The sequence below is a fragment of the Ips typographus genome, linkage group LG2, assembly GCF_016097725.1.
Source record: "Ips typographus isolate SLU linkage group LG2, UJ_Ityp_2.0, whole genome shotgun sequence".
Classification (NCBI taxonomy): domain Eukaryota; kingdom Metazoa; phylum Arthropoda; class Insecta; order Coleoptera; family Curculionidae; genus Ips; species Ips typographus.
The window spans coordinates 20889652-20914149 of NC_138423.1; the positions used below are offsets into that span (position 1 = coordinate 20889652).

A 24498-nucleotide genomic window follows, 5' to 3' on the forward strand; every position below is an offset into this window, starting at 1 on the left:
TTAGTTACTGGTTACTGTTATTATCTCATTTTTAACTAATTAAATATTTGACTATTTTAACCAAGATTTTATCTACATACAGATTATTTCATAACAATTAAGTATTATCTATTTAAATGCTTAATGGCTCAAAATTAGAAGCCATCTTTATCTTCTTATCTGGCTTTGCATTCACTTTGCAAAAACATTCTTGTCTGACAGTTATCAGTATTATTCCAGATAGTAAATTAGCAGCTCTTATGTTTACATAGGATAGGTTTATCTCAGTTTTTATCTAGACCTAGATAAGTCTATTATCTAAAAAAACCAATTGGCTGGCCTTAATCTAAGTAAATCTCAGTAAGTACTTATTGTTCTAAAATATGAGTTTAATAGCATGATGAATATACTCAAAAATCAGAATCCACTTCAAATCAATCAAATTTTACCAGGAGTATTACTTATGAATAATAATAACTGAAATAATGCATTGACATGGTCTACAAATAAAATAAAAATGAATTAAAAAAAAAGGCATCCAAAATAATTAACACACTTTCTCTATGTGACTCAATATTTCTTAGTTAGCCTCTGAAGATCATTTTTACTGACAACTTTTAAAATAATTAGCAGCCTTTAATAAAAGTTTGACTCACACCCAACCAGAAATTAAGACAACTCTAATAGTAGTTTCCATTCCAATTAAATTCAGGTTAAAACTTCCTGGGTGTTGCATATAGAAAGCTTGAAACTAATTAACATTACTAAATAGGTGCATCTCCTACACATTTTCTAACACAGGTCACAAGACATGAGTCAATCAAGCATTTTACTATTTAAATCTGGTAATGATGAAAATCCCACAGATTTACTTGTTGCTTATCAAAAAATTCCATTGAAGATAAGTATGTTACTCATCTAAATATGGTCCAAAGCATTCAGTAATAAAATAGAAACAATACTTACGGCTCTGCCTCTATGCTTTTCAGAATAGCCACATAGTTTGATGGAATGTAACCTTCCTGTCTTGTCCTTTTGCTTCTCGCCAACCACCAATCACCCTGAGTGTCATTGAGTATCTCCAAATGTTCTCCTTTTCGAAAACTCAAGTCCTCATCAGTTCTCGCGTCATAATCGTACAGAGCTATAAATGTCCTCTCAGCCCTAGTGCTTATAGCTTGTTCGGGCTCAGGGCTCACCACTGCAGGTCTTGTAGCCTCAGTGGCTGGGGCTGGTTGGGCAGGATTGGTGGGCTGGGTAATGTCCTCAGTGGCCACAACCCCCCTTTCCCTGTTACGATCCTGTCTATCCGCGGTCGAAGGGTTACTAAAACAATTGCCCATTTCCCTACTGTTTTTCCCACATTCAACTGTCACAACAAAGGGACATCACACTATCCCAGTTACCACTGTTACCAGTTCGTAAGGTCTATCAAAGGGTTGATTTTAAAATTATTTCCAATACATGGTTTAGAACGTAACATTAATACGGTAACGCGGAAGCGGGCTGCAATTATTCAATGGAAAGGCTGGTTTTTTTCTAGATAGTGATTTGCTTTAAATCAACTTTCACTTGTTTTTCTAATTAGGAATGACAGTAATGACAGCAGACAATCAGGACCAGGACGTCTAATTGACAAACCAAATTTGTGTGCTTTAAAGCGCTTAAACCTCTAGCATGGTTTGCTCGAAGCAAAAATAAAAAATCAGTCCGTTTTTATTTTCAATTCAATAGTTTACTACTTGACCAGGCAATATTGTAGTAACCAAGTTGGAAAATATAATTGATTGATTGTCAATCAATAAGTTTCCCGGTGATCATAATCAATATCATTGATTCAATGCTAGTAATGCTAGTTGCTACCAATTTAATTTTATTGAAATGGAAAAAACAAAAAAAAATATATTTTTTAAGTACAAAATTTAAAAAAAAAACGCTGAATTATTATAAAACTAACACTTTTCCTTCACTTCATCACCGATATCAACAATTCTTACAAAAACAAAAACTCTTACAAATTTACAGATCTTGGTTGTCCTTCACTCTCCATTTTGCAGCTTGTCCTGTACGTGATCAAACAGCTAACTAACCTCACTTTTTCTGTTTGTCACTTTTGAAAGGTGACTATCAACTTTTTCAGTGAACTCATTCCATATCAGCAATAAAATACCATTTTCTAGCCAATTCTTTGTTACTACACTCAGTAGAGACTATTAAACAAGGTGAATACACTTAAACCGACACTCTTCTATTAATTCCATCGATTTCAAACATGCCGCAATACAACGGTAAGCAGAAATCAACTTTACACTATTCTAACCTATTATCACTCTTTACCTGTTTTTTTCTTTTTTAAGTTAAAGTAAAATGGGGCAAAGAGGTGTACCAAGTGGACGTGAACACCGACGAATCACCAGAAATCTTCAAAGGACAACTTTTTACTCTAACAGGGGTACTGCCCATCAGACAGAAGGTCATGTTAAAAGGGGTCACTCTTAAGGATGATAACTGGGATAATTTCAAGCTAAAAGATGTAAGTTTGCTTTGTAGTGTGCACAATTTGGTTTAAATAAAGTTACATTTATAGAATATTACCATTCTATTGATGGGTAGCAAGGAGGAGGATGTTCCTAAAGAACCTGTTGAGAAGACTGTTTTCTTAGAAGATATGAATGAAAGTGAATTAGCAACTGCGGTAACTGTCTGATAAGCTCAAATCAATGATATTTCTAACTAGCTGTGATTTTTTAGCTTGATCTGCCAGCTGGTCTGAATAATTTAGGAAATACATGTTATATGAATGCTACAGTTCAGTGCCTCAAAACTGTACCAGAATTGCGTGATGCTTTGCAATCTTATCAAGAAGGTAACCTAAACTTCAGTTTTGATTTTTTGTTATAGTAGTTACTGGATATAAATTTGTAGGAGTTGCAGTAGCTGGAGGGGTTGTTCCTGCTCAGTCAATGACAGCAGCCTTGCGGGACTTATATGTCACTATGGATAAGGGTCATACAGTGCCTCCAATTGTTTTATTGCAAGTATTACACATGGCATTCCCTAGATTTGCAGAGAAAAATGAGCATGGTACTTTTGCCCAACAAGTAAGTCCAAAAATTTAATAAATGAAGATTTGCTAAAGTATTTTAGGTAATAGTCACAAATGATTGTTGAAAATCTTTACTCAAAGAAGTTTTCCACAATTTTTAATTTTGCTATTAGAATTGGCAACAGTGTGTGATTTTTTAAATTTCAACTCAATCCCGATTTGTCAGTCCTTTTTTAGTTTTATGATCAAAATTTATGATTTCCAGTTTTGTCACCCTGTTGTCATTTTAAGCCTATATGACTGTACAACTTATAAATTGTATAGTAATAACCATTTTCTTTAAAAACTGTATTTAAAGTCACTTTACTCAATTTCTTGTTTTGTTTCTCACATTTGCAAATTATTAGAGCCACATGGCTTGGCACTATTAAGAAAGTTTATAGTATTTTAAAGGAGAGCTCTGCTGCTTTTAAAATGATTTAAAACAACTGGAAGGTTTAAGACACATAAAGGTCTCTCACTCTTTTTAGAAGGTTTTCAATAGCATTTAGAGGTTTATGGAACTTTGAAAATGGTCCTAGAAGCCTCTGGGAACTTAAAACAGTTCTGGAACAGTTATAGAGGACTCTGGAAATTTTCAGAAAGTTCTCAGTAGTATTAAAGGTCATTAGCACATTAAAAACGGTCTTAAAGGCTTTTGACAAATTAAAACAACTCTGGGAAGGTTTAAGAGACAAACAGTGGAAATGGAACTGAAAATTAAATTAAGTAAGCAAGCAGCCTGAGATGGCACCACTAAACGCATATTCCGGTATTTTTAAAGCCAGACGCCGCAATTCCCATTTTTTGACTGTTGGAAAACATCAGTTTTAATGCGGCGTTGTCTAGTTGACAAATCACATTTTTTTTTTGTTTCTAGGCAAAAAATAACGGATTTTGTGTGTGTTTTCTTTAATTATTGTGATTCACTTTGTTGTATTTTTAGTTTAGTTATTTGTTATTAGTTTATTTTTAATATTCATCAAGGGATATTTTATACTTAATACATTATGAATTCCATGTTTAATCTTAAAACAGTCACATGACCATTTGTACCTTAAAATGAGTCACAAGATTTAAGAGTTTAAAACTAAAAAACGGTCAGGTAATCTTTAAAATTATTAAATTTAATTATTGAAAATAGTCACGTGACCCGTCAAATAATATTTTGTCATTTAAAGTCACGTGATCTTCAGGGTTCCGTTTTGGCATTAAATAAGAGTCACGTGACCTTTAAAAATAAAATTTGAGTATTGAAAATCGTCACGTGACCATTTGCATATTGAAAGGAGTCACGTAATTTAAAAAAATCTCAGTTCAAAGTGAAAAACGGTCACGTGACCCTTTAACCATTATTTTGCTATTTACAGTCACGTGACCTTCACGATTTCGGTTTGACATTAAAAAAGAGTCACGTGACTAAAAAAATTTTGATTGTTGAAAATCGTTATGCGACTTTATGAACTGTAAAAAGAATCACGTGACCTTTAAAAATATATTTTATTTTTAAAATTGTCATGTGACCATTTGCACATTATAAGGAGTCAGGTGACTCTTCAAATAATACTTTGACATCTAAAACAGTCACGTGACCTTTAGGGTTTGGTTTTGACGTTAAAATAATTGAAAATTGTCACGTGGCCATTTGCACTGTACAGTGCGTTTTTTTTAACGCGCAACATAGGATTTTACGTGTTAAATTTTTAAGCCCATGTTAGACCATTTTATTTTGGAACTGCAAGTCTATAACTTGACGGGTGTGTCTTTAGTACCCTGAAGCTTAAGTAAGTCTACCAATTTGGTCTAAAAAGTGATTAAAAACTGGAAAAAAATCATTTTTGTTCGATAAGATTTTATCGTTTCATACTCCCTGTACGCATTGTTGTTCCTTGTTGTTTTCGATACTGGCAGGGCAGGTAGCAGGTAAAGTGACATATTTTGACTGCATCACGATCCGACATCTTTTGAACGTCAAAAGGGCATTTTATGATTGTTTGGAATACTGTTTGGCTTCAAACGGAGGTCACTTTGAACAATTCACTTATAAAAATACTTCTTTTGTTCTTAACTTTCTTGATATAAAGTTAATGATCACCCTGTTTTACTTTCTACGCCAAATTTTACCTGCTACCTGCCGTGCCAGTATCAAAAACAACAAAGAACAACAATGCATACAGGGAGTATGAAACGGTAAAACCTATTCGAAAAAATATGATTTTTTGCAAGCTTTTTAACACTTTTTAGGTCGAATTGGTAAACTTACTTAAGCTTCAGGGTACGAAATAGCCACCCGTCAAGTTTTATACTTGTAGTTCCAAAATAAGATGGTCTAACATGGGCTTAAAAATTTAACACGTGAAATCCTATGTTGCGCGTTAAAAAAAACGCACTGTATAGAGGATCACGTGTCTTTAAAAATATCAGTTTTAACTGAAAAACGATTACGTGATCCTTCAAATGACATTTTGACATTTAAAACTGTCATGTGACATTATAAATTCCATTTTTAATCTTAAAAGAGTCACGTGACCTTTAGGATCTATATTGACGTTAATAAAGTCACGCGATTTGAAAAAAAATAGTCTAAACATAAAAACTGCCACGTGACGTTGAAAATGACATTTTAATCTTGCAAATAGATACGTGATTTAATGTATCAGTTTAAAACTAAAAAAAAACGGTCACGTGACCTTCAGGATTCTGTTTTGACGTTAAAAAAGAGTCCTGTCACTTTTAAATTAAATAGAAAAAAAAATAAAAATTCCTATCTTGTTTAGTTTTCAAAATATGAGTAATTAAACTCAAATTTATTTGAAAAAATCAAGCTTTCTTACGCAGTTCAGATGGGATAGCAAAAGAAAGCGGATTATAGGAAAAACTGCAAAAATTGGCAACTATGTCTGCAATGACGAGCTATATTAGCGCCATCTCTTAGAGTTTACCTACAACTGAAGCGGCCGAAATACATTAGGAAGCCCTTGAACACCGCCCTCTATACTCGAAAGCCTAAAATGTCACTTTTAATGGTTTTCAAAGGGTTTTCATTTTATACACAAACATATTCAGATGTAGCGAGAAACATTTTTTTTTTTTATTATTTTGTGTAGTTGATTGCAAGTTGTGAGTGAAAAAAATCAAAGAAAGTGATTAAATAGAGCTTTTTCTACACAATCAAGCCCAGTCTAAACAAATTGCTTAGAACATTTGTCCTCGAAAGTACAACACACAACAATTATATTATTATTATTTACTTATCATTTAGTCTATGGTTTAAGCCACTTATAGAAGCTTCTAGCACCTTTCAGTAGCTTGTCAGTAGCATTTACACGTCTCTGGCACTTTTAAAATAGCCCTAGAGGTTTCCGGTAACTTAAAACAATTCTTGAAAAGTTTAGAAATGTGACCCAACAAGTCAGAAGACACTGAACAGAGACTAGCTCATTGCTGAGGTATTTTGTGACTATGACTTTATATTTCTCAATTTTGGAAAAAAAACATTTATGATTTATATACTTTCAGATGCCCTTAACAATTAAGATTTACTTTTAATGCTTCATTGAAGACAAATTTTAATAAATAAGCAAAAACGTACTTTTTCTTGGAGACATTTGTTGTTATAGGACGCCAATGAGTTTTGGACAGAACTGGTAAGAATGTTACAACAAAAATTGCCATCGAAAAACAACGGATCAACCGAACCTAGTCAACAAAAATTCAAATCATTGATTGATCAATATTTTGGAGGTACTTTTGATGTTGAATTGAAGTGCGACGAAGCCGAAGATGAGCCAGTGGCCAAGAGTCAGGAGCCGTTTCTACAATTGAGCTGTTTTATGTCAACCGACGTCCGATATATGCATTCGGGACTAAAAAGTGTAAGTGGATGTTTTGTAGTAATGACACTTGATTGATCACTTTGCATAACACTTTGTCAATGAGATTGTTTTTTTAGAAAATGCAAGAGAAAATTACTAAAAAATCTCTGAGTTTAGATAGAGACGCCGTCTACACGAAAACTGTAAGTTTTCTGTGCGTGGTTTTAATGATTTTACTTGAAAATAATTATGTTACAGTCAAAAGTTAGTAGATTGCCTGCCTACTTGACCATACAATTTGTACGCTTCTTTTACAAGGAAAAGGGCTCGATAAACGCTAAAGTGTTGCGCGACGTCAAATTTCCTATGGAGTTTGACGCGTTTGACTTATGCACTTCTGAGTTGCAAGAGAAACTTGCTCCTGCTAGGGGCAAATTCAAAGTAAGTACAAAGTTTGACTTACTTATCATGCCAGTCCATATTACACTTAGATTTTATTTGTTAATAATTGTGTTAAAACAATTTCAGGAATTAGAAGATGCATTAGTGGAAACTAGCGCAAAAGAGAAAACTAAAGGGGATAACAGTAAAGTTCAAAAAAAGGATAAAAAATACGCTCCCTATTGGTTTGAAAACGGTAAGTAGTTTGCTGTCACCCAAATAGTTGACAAACGATCAAATAACTGTGAGTAATATAAATTGACTATATTTTAGACTTGGGCAGCAACAATAGCGGATATTACACTTTGCAAGCGGTTTTGACGCACAAAGGACGGTCGTCCTCCAGCGGGCATTACGTAGGCTGGGTTAGGATAGGTGGGGATAAATGGGTCAAGTGTGACGATGACACTGTGACTCCAGTGACCGAGGAGGAAATTTTGAAACTATCCGGAGGCGGTAAGAATTCTGCATTGTCTACTTACATTGTTTTGGAAATAATCTTGTTTGTTAACAGGCGACTGGCATTGTGCATACGTTCTTCTGTACGGGCCCCGCCTGTTAGAATTAAAAGAAGAAGAGGAAAAAATGGATGAATAGTTTTTGTACTTTTTTTTTAAATAAATAATTGTTAAGGCGAATTCTCGTTTGCTTAAACTTAAACTTCGTCACTTTTAAAGTGCCAAAATATGTCTAACAAAAACAAAGGTTTTTAAATTAAGCTACGTTTTCCTCCACGGTCGCCAGTCGTCAGCGACCGCGACTCGGTAGCGACGATTGATTCGTTCACGATTTTCGCTCCGGCTTCTGTTTTCCTCTAGATTTAATTCGCTGGCGAATTTTTGTAATTCTCATCGGAGTTGAAACGTTAAACGGAGTTAAAATGAACCTGTCTAAAACAAGGTCTTTACTTTTATTGTTGGACAGTTATCAGGATGATGATATATTACTACTGTCCTTAGTGCATGATCGGGAAAGAAGAGAACAAGTTTTACCAATGTTTAAGAAGCGAAAAGAATAAGGATTTCATTCTTTATTCTGGGATCATATAATTCTGGGTTATTACTGATCAGATGAACAAGCTGTTCATCCTTTTCAATGGTAAATCCATCCATTTCTGGATAAAACTTAATGAAACTAAATTTAAATTCGCTGCGACTAACGACTGTACTGCTCTAGGGCGAGACAAGCGACTGGCGACCAATGACTGGCGACGATTCACTGGTAGCAGCGACCCGCGAATTTGTAGGAAAACAGTTGTACTTAAATTACATTAATCCAGGTCTAGCGAATTGGTAGCAGCTACCGTGTCGCGGTCGCTGACGACTGGCGACCGTGGAGGAAAACGTAGCTTTACCGAAAAAAAAACGCTTGACAAGTCTTAAAAAATTCAATATGACGTCAGAGTTAATGTCACTGCCTCTTCTTCTGCTACAGAGGCCGCATTCGTTTTCACAACAGAGCAGAGCTTTTTGACGTCACGATAACGTAATTTGGAAAAATCATAATTTGACCAACTGTCAAATTACGTCATTGTGACGTCAAAAACGCTCGGCTCGCTCCATGGGGCTCACAAATCCACTCGTCAATAATAATTCGACTAATTTCACTTTGCAAAAATGAACCTTAACGGACCGAAAAGCAAAACAAACAAAAACAACAAATCTTTGCAGTTTTTAGCTAACTTCACATACCACCAAATATAAACAAAACTGTTTTACGACTAACTTCGGAAGTTTCATTCAATTGCGCAGTAGGTTGAGGAGGTAGCAAATACCCCGTTTGTGCATTAAGCGACCGAGACGGAAGTTGCCATCTTTGTCCCCCACACTCTGTTGGCATGGCTGTTGGCCCTTAACAAAAGTGCCAACAAGGCTAGAAGATTTTTACATAAAAACTTATGACTTACTAGGTAAATCTGCGTTTGGAGTCCGACGCGGTTGTTCACCAAAACGGTTTTATTTTAAAAACAACGTCCCGACCGGATCACAACTTGTCGACACCAACGAAAATTGCCAGCTCCGAAACACACGGTTAAAAGTCGTCCTTGGAAGGCTATCGGAACGAGAACGTCGAAATTTAACTTTTGTTCACCTTGAACAAGCTGCAACTTGTTCAAGTTTTAGACAAGAATTACACGCTTGTCTATGGCAGAATGAAAAAATAACAATACACGGCTACAACCGTTATTGAATCCAAAAAAGAAGGCGACGACCACTTTTTATTTTGCCCACCTCTTTTTTCGCAATCTTTTCTAACACGACTGACTCGCTAAGAACCCCGCATGTCACGCCATCGCTCGGTTGCCTACCGCCGCACCGCCGCGTATCGGGCCAATCAAATTGCCGCGATTTTCTGACAGTTTACGGCCGCCATACTGAACGATTTTGTCCCCATCTTTGATTGCTATTGCTCCTTCCCGCTATATTTTTTTATTCATTGGTATTTGCTTAAACTGCGCCCAGTTATAAGAAAAAGAAGAAGAATAAAATGACAGTGACAGTAGCAGAGTTTGACAGCTGATTTATTCGTTTGGTAAATAAATTGTTTATGCCATTTCCCATTCTGTAAGAAAATTTTTTTTAGTATTTTTTTTTCTTATAAATTTAGCGTCACGGCTGTGGAGTAGTGTGGAGAGCCTGGCGACTGTCTGGCGGTCTATCGAAGTCTGTGTCGTTTCTTTCGTGCGCAAATACTCAACGTAATATTATGTTGTTTATAAGTTTATATCTTCTTGAAGATACACCAATTTAGTAGTGATTAGTTTAGCGTGTTTTGTGCTACCTTTAGTGGCTTTAATTATGGTTTATGATAAGTGATTGTAATATTGACCAAAACCCTAAGAAGAATAAAAAAGTAAGTGTTTAATTTTACAAATTTACAACTTTTATCCATAATGTCCTTATTGACCTTATTTCAGTTTCATTCACAATGGCAAATCCTGCGATTTTATGCATCTCATCTTTGATGCTTCTAATGTTGTCTATTCAAGCAGCTCAAAATTCAAGCCATATAATTTGTGCATTTTATCAGGGTTCTGTAGAACATGTTGATGAGGATGTACTAGAAGTAGATGTCATTGAACCTTCAGCAACCACTGTTCCTAAGCAAGTTTTTAAAAAATGTGTCAGTAGTTATTGCTACACTTTTTGGCAATTAGATGCCAAAAACGAATCTATTCTTATGGGACAAGGTAAGTGTAATTTACTCTACCTAATATCATTAAGTAGAGTCAGAGAGTGTAATGTAACATCTCAAGAGTAAACTATACAAATCACTTAATACTATCTTTAGTATGGTAATATGAGAGCTACTTATTTTCAAGTGTGTTAAATTGAAATCCTGCCACCACTAAAAGCAATTCATTGAAAGTTAACTTGCAGAAGCCAGATGTTGCCTGAAAAGGCTTAAATGACCATCAGAGTATGTTTTCTTAATAGATTTCATAAACCACTTAATGGCAAATGGTTGTTTTATTCAATTGTGCAGTGCTAAATTAAATTATATTTTTAATATGTTTGCTGCAACAACAAGTTGATGGAATCTATATCTGATCAATTCTTAAATTAGTATTTTCATTTAAACTGTACCTAGATATAGTCTGTAATGTTTTTTTTTAGATATTTTTATTTATACTTACAGTGTGAGTCTGGAAAGTGAGACTGTCAACAACACTTCCTTATCGTTCTTTAAACAGAAAGTATAAAAATTGTCATATCAATCATATGAGAATTATTGTTTAAGTGTCAGTACAGTATACAGAATGGCTTTAAATTTCAACACTATTTTTTTTGGTAAAAAAATGGTAATTTTACTTAAAATTTAAAAAGAACTAAAATAATTACAAGTCAATCAGTGCATTTGTGCAAGTTTATCTATTTTAAATATGTTTAATTTAAGAAATATTATTTATTATGTGTGAAGATTATCTGTGCTTCAAATGCTGTCACTTCTAGTTGTTCATAATAATTAAAATGGCTGAAAGTAAATTTCTGTTTATTTTGTTTCTGGTTGAATAAAAACTTATTCTGTACAACTCTCAAATTTAAGGTTGTTGGGCACAACCAAGCCGTCCAAACGAATGTGACAAATCAGCCTGTCTGGCCAACACTCCACCACCTCAGGCCAAGTTGAACACAAAGTTTTGTTGTTGTGCAAAGGACAAATGCAACCAAAATTTTATCGACGTGTACGTGCCCTCAAATAAGTCAAATGAAATTTCCACACCTGTTCCAAAAAATGATCACAGTCTTAGCATCATTCTCTGGACAGCTTTAGGGGTGATATTCATTGCGATGGTGCTGCTGCTCAGTGTGGCGCTCTATTTTTGGAAAAAACCGCATAAAAAGGGCGATCTTGAAGATGGACATCATCATCCCTTACCACCACCTCCTGATTATAGTTTGGACAAATTGAAGCTGGTTAATATTGTTGGTAAGTGTGTTTTTTAGAGTAATTGCTGGTCTGAGATTCAAATTCTATTTGATTGGTGAATGAACATTTTTCCTATTTGTAACCTAACAACTAGGAATCCATAGGAGACAACCATTTAAAAATTATTCATTAAATAAAATCTTAACAGGCACTTATTTTGATTAAAACTTTATTTACTGTTTGTTTGCCAATTACTTACATAATTATAATCACATATTGGCGAATTATAAATGATTTATCTGTCTACTGACCTTTATCACCAGTTCCAATACAGTCAAGTTCAGAAAAGTCAGGCCTGAAAGATAACAAACAGTTTGCAAAGTTCAAATTTGGTTGTTTTTGCAAAGTTTTGAAATGTTTGTCTGTCTGAGACTTATCAATTTTGTTTTTATTCAGTAAAATATTAAATTAATATTATGCGCCAATGGTTTTGTAATGTTTGTTTATGTCTAGGTTTCTATAGTGGAAACAATAATTGTACGCCCTAGAGCTTTCAATCATTTTTAGAAGTCTCTTAGTACAGTACAGGCAGTACTATTAATATCAAAATACCTTTGACCCTTGTCAAAATGTCATAAGGATTAATGATTTAAAAAAAAAATGATTCCTCAGGTTACCTGATTGCTTTTCCAAATTTTGAAGATCCAAAAGCTTAAAATTGATTTTCTAAGGTCAGGTGACAAAATATTTAATATAATATAATTAAATTATTTTTTGTACGGTTGTCTGAAATTACAGGTTATATTTTGAAGTTTAAACGTATCTTCTAACTGTCATAGTTACCAAGTTAGCACGTGTCAAATAAAAACAACTATCATTTAAGAGAAACTGTTGAAAAATTAAATATATAGTACTTTAAATTTAGACACTGGTAAAATTGTAAGAACTACGTCACGTGATTTTGATAATTCAATTTTTGAGCTTGCAACACTGTAAAGACTAGTTGACATTGTCAAAAACAGTCACGTGACCTCCAAAACGCAGTTTAAACTTTGGAAAATTGATAAATAAAATTTGGACAGTTGTAAAAACTTAAATTGCAATGTACACGTCACGTGACTTGGATAATTCAATTTTTGAGCTTGCAACACTGTAAAGGCCAGTTGACATCTATCAAAATTAATCACGTGACCGTTAAAATTTAGTTTAAACTTTAAGAACTTGGGAAATTAAATTTAAACTATTTTAGACAGTTCTAAAAGCTGAAATTGTAAGAGACACATCACATGATTTTGATTATGCATTTTTAGAGCTTGCAACCCTGTAAAGTCCAGTTGAAACCTGTCAAAAACACCTTAAAAATTAAGTTTAAATGTTGAAAAATTAGTAAATTATTATAACAATTTGTAATGAATATTGTTTCAACTTAACATCATGTAACAAAGATTTTACCATAATAATAAATTACGTGTGCGGTCAATTTTGTTATATTTACTGCTTTGTGTACTACAATGTACTCCTTAAAATATCGCAAAACATTTTGAAATATACAGTAGATGCCTCAAAATCCTATGAAATGCCTTCCGGTCTGTGTCTGGTAGGTTCTCCTTTTTATTTTTCTGCGAACTTAGCACTGTAATTTCATTATCTAGTGGGAGTTTTCTAATTTTATATTTAAGCAAAAAAACTGGAAAATAAACATACATACACTTGTATAAGTTTTGTTAACTAATTTGTAATATAACATAACAGGACAAGGGAAGTACGGTTCCGTTTGGCGTGGAATGATAGAGGAACAGGAAGTAGCCGTCAAAATCTTCCCGAGTCACTACAGAAACTGTTTTTTCAACGAATACGAAATCTACAAAGTAGTGGGCGATCACCCGTGCATTTTGAAATGTTTCGGAGGTGGTGAATACGCCCGAGTGTTGGGACACGCTGAATACGCCCTGCTGCTCAACATCGAACAGCAGAGCCTGCAAGAATACTTGAAAATGCACACTCTAGACTTGCCTACTTTAAGTAAAATGAGTTTGGACATAGCCAAGGGACTTTCGCACTTGCATAGCGACTTGGGTAAACCTTGCGTCACTCATCGTGACTTGAACTCCAAAAATATTTTGGTGAGAAGCGATCTGTCTTGTTGTATTTGCGATCTGGGATTGGCTATAATACCTCGTAGCGCTGAGAGCAAAGCTCTAAGTGAGGCTGGTGAGGTTTAGTTGATCGGGCAACCCTTCCCCAAGTTAATTATTGCTGTTTAGGGACTTTAAGGTACATGTCACCTGAAGTGCTCGAAGGCGCAGTTAATTTAAGAGACTGCGAAAGCGCTCTTAAGCAAACGGACGTGTACGCTTTAGGGCTGGTTTTATGGGAACTGGGCACGAGGTGCACTGACATGCAGAAGTTAGAACCACAGGCCTATATGCCTCCATTCTATAAAGATACTGGTTAGATTAATTTTGTATTTTTTAAGGTTATGCGTTATATTGTTGTGCGGTTATAGGGGAGAATCCCACCTTAGAACAAATGCAGAATTTAGTGAGTCGACGCAAAATGAGACCGCTGTGGCCAGTATCGTGGAAAGATACGGCCGCGGCTAGATTATTGTGTGAGACTGCTGAAGACTGTTGGGACCAGGTCAGTTTTTGTCATTCTCTGAACAAACTGAAAATTTTACGACATTCAACCAAATGTTTTAGGACGCTGAGGCTCGTTTAACAGCGCTTTGCGTGGTAGAACGCTTTCTAGATTTGCCCAACATGAAAGGTCGCGCTATACTTGCCATGCATCCTCCGGCCAGTCCAACGTTAATCAACAACAACCACCTGCACGACAATACCGTCGATATGTCAGCCGGAACTATAGAAACCCTGTTATCGCCTACAACTGAAGAGTTCTGCAAAAACTCCAACCAGTTTGCTGCCTGCGTAATGCCCTTACAACCTCATCAAGGTAGGTTCATTATTATAAAAATTTAAGAACAAATTTTCATAATAAATTGTAGGGAGAAATCCCTGCATGGAAAGAAACCTACTAACAGGTTCGAGCGATAGTCTGCTGATCGACAAATCATCGAAACACTGCAACTCGTCTTCCGAAACTCAGAATCTCTTGACCAACGAGTTTATAAGCCACCAGTCTGTGAGCAATCGAGCAAATCCAATACCGTACGTGCAGAACCCGGTCTACGGCATGCCGAAGCAACAAAACATCCCACAGGGTCCCGCTTTGGACTCGGGCCGACATAAAAAATTTAAATGGAGCAGTTTTAAAAAATTTTTGTACGGCAGCCGATCGTCGTCGGACAACCGAAATGCTCAGAAAGAGACACAGGTTCGTTTGAAGAGCAAAATCGTCAATGGAGTAGGTAGGTTCAGTTCGTTGGAGTTATTTTGTGTATTTCCTTTTTCTAAATAGTATTATCTATAGATAGATAGATAACAGCTTTTATTTAAAACAAATAATTAATTACTAATTCAAATAAGAAAAAAGTATCTAGTATCAGTGGATAGATGTATACATATTTAACTTATTGCTAAGAACGTTGCACTTTTTAAAAGAACTCCTCAAAATTGTAAGGTTCGATGAAAACGAGAAGATTAAACAAATCCTTTTTAAACTTACCCAAACCTTGCGTTTCTCGAAGCTTTCTAGGTAAAGAATTAAAGCATTTTATCGAAAAATATGTACACTGTTTTTCAGTTAAAGTTAACTTGTGTTGGGGAAGGTTGTACTGATTCTGACTGCCTCTTGTGTTGTGTGAGTGATTGACTAAGAAACGTTCAAATAAATTTGGATTTCGGTTTAAAAACAATATGTGTTCAAAAATTGTTGGCAAAGTTAGAAAATCATTATTTCTAAATGCATTTCGACAAGTAGTTAACGGTGGCGACTTGGTGATTATTCTTAGTGCGACTTTTTGGTTAGTGAAGAGCAAGCTTATGTTAGTGCTGTTTCCCCAGAATATGATATTGAATTTAAGCAATGAATACACTGTTCCATAATAAGCAATTCTTAATGTGTCTAAGCTACAGTGTTTAGCTAAAATTCTTAAAGCATAGCATGCCGATGATAGCCTGGCGCTCAATCCGTCGACATGATAACTGTACGTCAGGCCAGCATCTACCTGCAGCCCCAATAGTTTGGTATTATTACTTATAGGTACAGTGTTAGTTTTGAGAGTTATGCTTTCTGGAAGTTCCACCAAATTATTACTCGTTTTGAAAATGATACACTGGGTTTTATCCATATTTACAGTAAGATGGTTCTGACTAAACCACCTCTCTATGTGCTCGAAATGGTATATACAAAGTTCTTCAAGAGAAACAAATGTTTTTGCGTGCATTACCAAATTGGTATCATCAGCATAACTGACCAGGCGACCGTTCTGGAACACAACATTTAATGGAAGATTAAGAAATATTGTGAATAAAAGTGGACCTAGAATGCTACCCTGCGGTACTCCGCGATACATAATTTGCTAGATTTGACTTGCTCTTGGTCAGCATACAACTTAACACTTTGCGTTCTATGCATCAAATATGATTCTAGCCAAGAATAACCAGCACCTCCTATTCCGTATTTTTTCAGCTTTTCTAGAATAATGCTGTGGTTCAAACTATCAAAAGCCCTTGAGAGGTCTAGAAAAAGTCCAAAAACCTTCTCGCCCCTTTCCAAAGCTTCCATTGTAGGTTCAATAAATTCATAAAGTGCGGTGTCCTTCATAAAACCATGTTGAAAATTATTTAGTAAATTATTGCTAAATAGATACAGCATTTTGGTTTTTTGGCAAACGATGATTGGACACTGATAGGGCGGTAGTTTGATACCATTTCTTTGTTTCCTTTCTTAAAGATCGGGGTAACTACGGAATGTTTTAGATCTTCAGGAAATAAGCCATTTTTTATGGACATGTGTATTATACAGGGTGTCTAAAAAGTCTGGAATATTGCAAATATCTCGAAAACTGCTGATTTTATTTTTCTCAAAATTTGCGTCTTGTTAAAGTAAATAACAGCGCATGACGTGAGGGTGAAATGAGGTTTGCAAGTATACAGGGTCAGTCACAAAGTATACCAACTTTCTTAATTCAAACCTAATACACTGTATATTACTTCAGATTTTAAGAGTACTCATAAAGGCCAATTCAACGATATACGATTTTTTTTTTTTTTTTTTTTTTTGTACCTACCTATAACAATGATAGGTGTAACAAAACGTCAATATAATGTTAAATTAATTGGCAAATTTTCCTATTACTTAAAATGGTGTTTTTGAGTGAGAAGGAAAAGACTGACATCTTAAGTATGGTGGGATATGGCGACCGTAAGAGAACGAAAATTTGCCAATTAATTTAACATTATATTGACGTTAGCTGTCATTGTTACACCTATGATTATTATACAGTGTGACCCATTTAGAATGGAAACACCCCTATAAAATTTTAGGTTATTAACCGATTTCAATGATTTTTTTTTTGAAATAATTAGGAATGAAATGTCTATTACGGGAGAAAATTTTAAATTTTTATTTCAGTTTTCAGGTCATATTACGATACTTTTTCTTGATAGAAAATGGAGAATTTTTATTGAAAAAATTACTACGCCACTGGATCTATAGTGCTTTCAAATAGCTGTGACCAAAATTTCATGAAAATCCATTCATTAGTAACAAAGTTATGACAAATTAAAATTCAAAAATCCTCTAAGCTAACGGTCACAAAAGAACACCCTGCATCAACTGTTGCCATAGAAATGGTGTTACTATTTACTCGTTTATTATTAATTATTACTTGATTATGTAATGTATGATTATGATTAATTTCTAAAAAAAAAAAAAAAAAAAAAAAAAAAAATCAAAAAAAAAATCAAAAAAAAAAAAAAATTTTGGTCAGAGCTATTTGAAAGCACTATAGATCCAGTGGCGTAGTAATTTTTTCAATAAAAAAATCGCTAATAAAAATTCTCCATTTTCTATCAAGAAAAAGTATCGTAATATGACCTGAAAACTGAAATAAATATTTAAAATTTTCTCCCGTAACAGACATTTCATTCCTAATTATTTCAAAAAAAAAATCATTGAAATCGGTTAATAACCTAAAATTTTATAGGGGTGTTTCCATTCTAAATGGGTCACACTGTAGGTAGGTACAAAAAAAAAAAAAAATCAAAAAAAAAAAAAAAATCGTATATCGTTGAATTGGCCTTTATAAGTACTCTTAAAATCTGAAGTAATATACAGTGTGTTAGGTTTGAATTAAGAAAGTTGCTATACTTTGTGACTGACCATGTATACTTGCGAACCTTATTTCACCCTCCCGTCATGCGCTGTTATTTACTTTAACAAGACGCAAATTTTGAGAAAAATAAAATCAGCAGTTTTCGAGATATTTGCAATATTCCAGACTTTTTAGACACCCTGTATGTTGCAGAGGGGAGCATATTTCATTTATACATTTTTTTAGCAGGAAAATTGGTACCTCGTCTTTACCAGAGCTGTTCTTATTTTTGAATTGTTTCACAATTTTGAGTATTTCATTCGTAGTTATCGGAGGTAAGTAGATAGATAAAATTGCAGAAAAGTCAGGACATCTGTTTTGGAAAGTATTGAACTATGACCCATTTGAGCACGTCATAAAATATTTATTAAATTTATTCGCCAGTGTCAATAAGTCCCCTTCAGGGATGTTGTTATTTTCGTGATAATTATCATTTGTCAATTCGTTTATTATTTTCTTATATTTTTTTTTCTTTATTTTTTAAAACCTTTCTGGGGTTGAATTACTTTAAAGTTGACTCAAAAATGTGTATTGTGTTATTAGGTGGACAGCAAGGCGTCACTACAGCTTTGTTAGCAGAACCAGAAGTAAAAAGACCTTGCACGCTAGGCCTGTCTGTAGCGAAACCTCAGGAATTTACTAATAACACTGGAGTGGTACAGATTTTGAAAAGGAAGAACAGTTTGTCTAGACAGAGATCGCTAGAACAATTTACAGAGGTAAGACTAGCTTTCTTTACTCTATTAATTAAGGCCCGATTTCAAAATCACAATTGAGGAGCTTCTTCTTTTACTCCTTTGCTTCTCACCTTAAAATTTCATATTCAGAAACAAGAAGTTGTGAAATAGATGCTCTTTACCACCTCAACTAATGTCAGAATTGAGCAGGATTCTAGGACTATTCTCGGTAGCTAGTTAGGTCCCTTAACCGTATCTCACTTTTAGTATTTTGCTGTAATTTCGGTTTTGTTTTGTCGTTTTAATTGATCTAAATAGTCTAATAAAGTAAAGTATAATAGTTTGTAATAATTTTGAATAAAATATTTCCCAAAAATTAAATAAAATTTCCATAAATTTAAACAATATAGGATGGATGATTTTTTTGAATTTTTGGATTATACACGGTGGTCCAGTTTTAAATGTCAATATTTCACCAATCCATAGCCAATTAAAAAATAAGTTGACATGCATTATGTAATTTTCCTGAAAAATGATTCCTAAGGAAAATACAGTCCTTCAAATTTCTGTTTAAAAAATCAGTTTTTTGTCATAACTGTCAAACCGTTGGAACAATTTTGATCAAATTTGGAACATCATTATGAAATTAATACTCATTATGAATGACGTTTGCCAAAATTCTCTAGAAGCCTAGATACAGGAAGATGGTTTTAATGTTTTTGCCTTATCTTCTACGTCTCTAGATATTTTTCAAAAATTACGTGTTTTTTTAATTTCATTGTTTACGATGAAAAAGAAATTATCTCTTATAAAATTCTAATTTGAAACTTCCTGTACGAGAAGTTCAAAGACCCAAAACTAACTCAACCCAACTTAAAAATTGTCTTGGAAACAGAAAATTCACTTAAGAAGCTTAAAAAATTTAATCGTAGCTAGTTTTCATAGTTTCCAGACAAACTGAAAGACTTTAGTTTGGAAAATTGACTGAGAAAAGATAAAAATTGATTTCAGAAGCTTAAAAATTGTGTTTGTAACTAGTTTTCATGCAAATTGAGAGACTTTAATATTGAAAATTGATTTGTACTTGTAGACATAAAAAACTACTTTTTCTAGAATTTTTTACTACAAATTCATACATTTAAACCTTAAAAATTGACTTCAACACCAAAAAGTGAGTATGAACTAATGAAAAGTAACATCAGAAGCTTAAAATTTGCATTTGAAGTAAGTTTTCATAATTTTAAGACAAATTTCAATATTTTAGTTTTGAGAATAGTCTTAGATAGAGGACATTGACATTAGATTCATGAAAATTGTCTTGAAAACTAACTTTTCTTTTAATTTTCTCAGAATTCTGGACAATTTTTAGTGTTTCAAAACTGCTTTCAGCATGGAAAATCGAGTTTCAAGACTATCTTTACCAAGTTATTGACACAGCAAACTTAAAAACACTTAAAATGGCATTCCAAGCTTTGTCACTATTCAATCGACTTTTCGAGTATTTCTTAAAAATCTAGATTGTTTTTAGTGCTTTAAGGCTGTTTTCAGTACCTCAAATCGAGTTTCAAGACTATCTTTACAAAGTTTTTGACTTATCAGGTCTAAAAGCCAATTTGTACACTGTCCACAGTCTTGAGAATGTTATTTCAAGCTTCTTCAGTGTTAAATTGACTTCTACACTCATCATAGGTGCAATAAATTGTAGCATCTTTAAGAAATTCAGACTGTTTTTAGTGCTTTTAAAGACTGAAAAAATTTGGTATCAAATGCTACGATATTAGTCTTAAGAACTAATTTTTAGAAATGAAATAGTTCGAAAATTTAATTTACTTCTAGACTTGTTTCAAGTTAACTTTTAGATTATCTTTAGAAGTAAAAAATGAGTTTCATGCACAATACAATCTTTGTCTTGATTTCCGGACTGTTTTTAGTTCTTGAAATCCAGTTTCAGACACTCGACCAGGATGGCAGTTTGAGAAAACAAATTATAAGACTATTCCTAGTAGTAAATAGCAAGTTTTTAGACTATTCAATACAAATTTGGACTCTCACAAGTCTTGAATGTTCAGTTTTACACTATAAAACGATTTTTTAAATTGAAATTTGAAGGACTGTAAGTTCCTTAGGAAACGTTTTTCAGAAAAATGACATAATGCAAGTCAACTTATTTTTTGATTAGCTATTGAATGGTGAATTATTGACACTTAAAACTGGACCACCCTGTATAGAAGATGATGACGTTTCATTTTCCGATTTTTTTCGATTCCACTTCTTCTTCTACAGTAACAACTCTTCAATAATTTTATATCTTATATCTGCATTGACGGTTTTTTAAGATCAACGAGTGTCTGGGATACTGCCTTTTCTATCCGGTAAAAATGTTGAAATGTTGAGTTGAGATACAATAAATGTGTATTCTTTCTACGACATGGTAAAATATTCTAATTAGTATTATTTCCCAACAGATGCCTGGTCATAAAAGAAGACGCGCTTTGGTGTTATGCGACTTTGGTATGAAAGTAAATCGGGAAGATGCAATTTGCGACGTGCTTCCTGCTTTCAGGCAGCACGTCGTAGGTCGCATGCTACTTTGGTGTGAAAGCCCACTAACTGATAATGTTTTAAATAAATGAGGTTATGTAAAAACGGTCAATTTGAAGGCCAGTTTGTTTATCAAACGGACAGTTCTACATAAATCTGCTAGATCTGCGCTACTTTTAATGGGCAAATTTGTATTCATTAGCTCCTTAACAGTAACTTACTTGAGTGACTCATCTCGTATGTATTTTGAATTTGGTAATTAAGGACGGCCTCAGTTTATGTTCAAGTGAGGGTAAACTTAGGAGCTTGTACGGTGAGGATGAGGAGATTCTCAATTGTGATTCTGAATTCGGGTCAAAGTGTTGGAGGTCACCATAATCAACGCTCTGAAAATCCATTCCAACGCTGAATGAAATTTTGTAAAGGCTTTTAAGCAATTTCAAATGAAGTAAAGACCAGTTGACACCTGTCAAAAAACAAGTCACGTGCCTTTTAAAATGTAGTTTAAACGTTGAAAATTTGGTAAATTAAATTTAGACAGTTGTAGAAGATGAAATTGTTAGAGACACGTCACGTGACGTTGATAATGCAATTTAGAGCTTGCAACATTGTAAATGCCAGTTGATACCTGGCAAAATCGGTCACGTGACCATAAAATAATAGTTTAAACTAAGAAAATTTGCTAAATTAAATTTAGACAGTTGTAAAAGATGAAATTGTTAGAGACAAGTAACGTGACTTTGATAATTCAATTTTGAGCTTTCACACTGTACAGGCTAGTTGACGCCTGGCAAAAGGCTGTAGAAGCTGAAATTCTTAGAGATGTGACGTTGATAATGTAACAATACTCTTTGGAGGTAAACATTATTTATTTTTATTAATTTTCATTCAGGTTTTCTCGTCAATTACGGACCTATCAAGACTGAAAGACCCGACACAACGAGTAAAAACCCCCGGCGACGTGCCGCCGTCCGTTCGAAAAACGCGAGGAAAAGCGTCCGAAAATTCGGCCCGTTTTTCCCTCTACGACGACCGAATGATGTGCAAAGGATCGTGGGGCAGCGCCCCCGATTTAGAGCCCGGCATCCAGGTGGCTTCGACACAAATAAACGGTGACAACAGCGCCAGCGTGAGTAGTTTTTAGTTATGTCACTCATTTCAATTTAGTTTTAATTGAAAACGTGGTTTTTACTTTTGCTGCCAGTTGCGTTATGCTATTTTATATACAGGGTGGTCCAGTTTTAAATGTCAATAATTCACCAATCGATAGCCCATCAAAAAATAAGTTGACAAGCATTATGTCATTTTCCTGAAGATGCACAATTTTAAAGATCCTGAACAATTTTAAAAATTGTTTTTTTGCTACAACTGTCAAACCGTTGGACCAATTTTGTTTAAGACTAATATCGTAGCATTTAATGCAAAAATTGTTTACTTTCATCAATAAAGAGTCTGAAACTTAACTTTGACTATAAAAAATTGTTTAAAATTCGATTTTTCAGTCTTAAAGCACAGTGAAGCGTCTAGAAGTCAATTTAATAAAAAATAGTTTTTTAAGTCTGCTATGTCAAAAATTTGGTAAAGGTAAACCTCCATTTTCCAAGCTGAAAGCAGTGTTAAAGCCCTAAAAATAGTCCGGAGTTCTAAGAAAATACAAAGCAAAGTAAAAAACCTGAAAAGTTAGTCTTAAAGACAATTTTCATGAATCTAATGTCAATATTCTGTATTTAAGAACTAAAATATTGAAATGTATTTTCAAATTATGAAAACTTACTCCAAATGCTAAATTTAAGCTTTTGATTTTTAATTGGTTCAGAGTCACTTTTTGGTATCCAAGTCAATTTTCAGGTTGAAATGTGTGAATTTGTTGTCAAAAACTCTAGATAAAGTAGTTTTTATGGCTACAAGTCAATTTTCACTACTAAAGTTTTTCAACTTATCTGAAAACTATAACGACTGACTACAAAGACAGTTTTTAAGCCTCTTAAGTCGATTTTCACAGTTTCAAAGTAAATTTACTGGTTTCTAAGTCAATTTTCAAAACTAAAGTCTTTCAATTTGTCTGGAAACTATGAAAAGTGGCTACAAAGACATTTTTTAAGCTTCTTAAGTTAATTTTCACCGTTTTTAAGACAATTTTTATGGTTGGGTTGTTGGTTGTAAACAAAGTTTCAAATGATAATTTTATAAGAGATACTTATTTTGTCAAATTGAACAAGTAAAGTAAAAATAAAATTGAAATTTTTGAAAAATATCCAGTGACGTAGAGAATAAGACAGAAAAACTAAAACCATCTTTCTGTATTCACACCACTGGAGACAGTTTCGACAAACGTCATTAACATCACATAATGGGTATTAATTTCATATATAATTGTTCTAAATTTGATTAAAATTGCTCCAGCAGTCTGACAGTTATGACAAGAAACTGATTTTTTAAACTGAACATTTATGGACTGTATTTTCCTTGGGAAGCATTTTTAATAGTGAATTATTGACATTTAAAACAGGACCACCCTGTATTATATAAAATTAAATTAAATAAGCACACTGCTGTGAAAAATGAAAATCACATTTTTATTTAAAAACTATAACTCGGTACACGATTAACTTAGATTAGGACAACTAAAGCGTAGTGAGTAAGAGGACTTGTAACAAAAAAAACTTAATTAGGCCTGGTTCTGTATAAGGTGCATTAATTGAGAATGTATTAATTTAAAAAAAAAATAAATTGCGTTCAACCTTTATAGTGTCAGGCCTCCGTGATGATTTTCTCTAATTTAAGTTTTGTAGCTTTAGTTAGGGTATTTACTTAAAAAAAAGATTAACCACTAGATAAGGTAAAGTGTGACTTTAAATTAGTTTTATTGGCAAGATTATGTAAAAAAAGTAGGAAGTAGTGCAATCGAAAACGTACTATCAAAATTGAATTTAATTAAATACTCAGTGGATTATTAAGATTAAGGAAATGTTTTTTAAACTATAATAGGTGGTCTGCATATGAGATTAGCAACAGTAGCAGTAAAGTATTGAATAATTCCTAATTCTAAGATTTGTTAAGATCGCTATGCTTTAATTTGTGATATTAAAAGGTTCAATTTGAGTGCATTTCTTAATTAGTTTTGAAAAATCGAGCAGTGCCATATTGTTCATTAAAACGGTTAGATAACTTGTTTGTTTGTCTCTGAAGATTGGTTTACACTAGTACAATGCTGTAAAGGTTCTGGGTTGTTTTAAACCCATTTTTTTACATAGACCTAATGCTTTGTAACAATTGTCACTTTAGTAATATAACTATTTAACAATCTTA

General features: G+C 33.7%; 3 protein-coding genes across 3 annotated transcripts in view; 2 read left to right on the forward strand and 1 right to left on the reverse strand.

Annotated features, from left to right (window-relative positions):
* The window catches only part of Src42A (Tyrosine-protein kinase Src42A), a 47101-nt gene extending 45523 nt beyond the window's left edge, over window positions 1–1578 (reverse strand). The window contains exon 1 of the mRNA XM_081973379.1: window positions 946–1578. Within this exon, the coding sequence (XP_081829505.1) occupies window positions 946–1322 (377 nt within the window). The 5' untranslated portion in view covers window positions 1323–1578. The remainder of the gene's footprint in view (window positions 1–945) is intronic.
* A 501-nt stretch (window positions 1579–2079) lies between these two features.
* Usp14 (ubiquitin specific protease 14) lies at window positions 2080–7958 on the forward strand. Its single transcript, XM_081973385.1, has 11 exons — window positions 2080–2267; window positions 2337–2512; window positions 2567–2674; window positions 2731–2845; window positions 2905–3080; window positions 6685–6939; window positions 7017–7082; window positions 7138–7320; window positions 7408–7516; window positions 7594–7776; window positions 7835–7958. Exons 1-11 carry the CDS (start codon window positions 2252–2254, stop codon window positions 7915–7917), a joined length of 1470 nt encoding a protein of 489 aa, XP_081829511.1. The 5' UTR covers window positions 2080–2251; the 3' UTR covers window positions 7918–7958.
* Window positions 7959–9860: 1902 nt separating this feature from the next.
* On the forward strand, window positions 9861–24495 carry wit (kinase protein wishful thinking). The gene is made up of 10 exons (XM_081973376.1): window positions 9861–10173; window positions 10238–10510; window positions 11368–11751; window positions 13444–13902; window positions 13956–14141; window positions 14198–14331; window positions 14394–14646; window positions 14699–15061; window positions 18515–18690; window positions 22082–24495. The coding sequence occupies exons 2-10, from the start codon at window positions 10249–10251 to the stop codon at window positions 22331–22333; spliced, it is 2469 nt and encodes an 822-aa protein (XP_081829502.1). The 5' UTR covers window positions 9861–10173; window positions 10238–10248; the 3' UTR covers window positions 22334–24495.
* The last annotated feature ends 3 nt before the right edge of the window (window positions 24496–24498 follow it).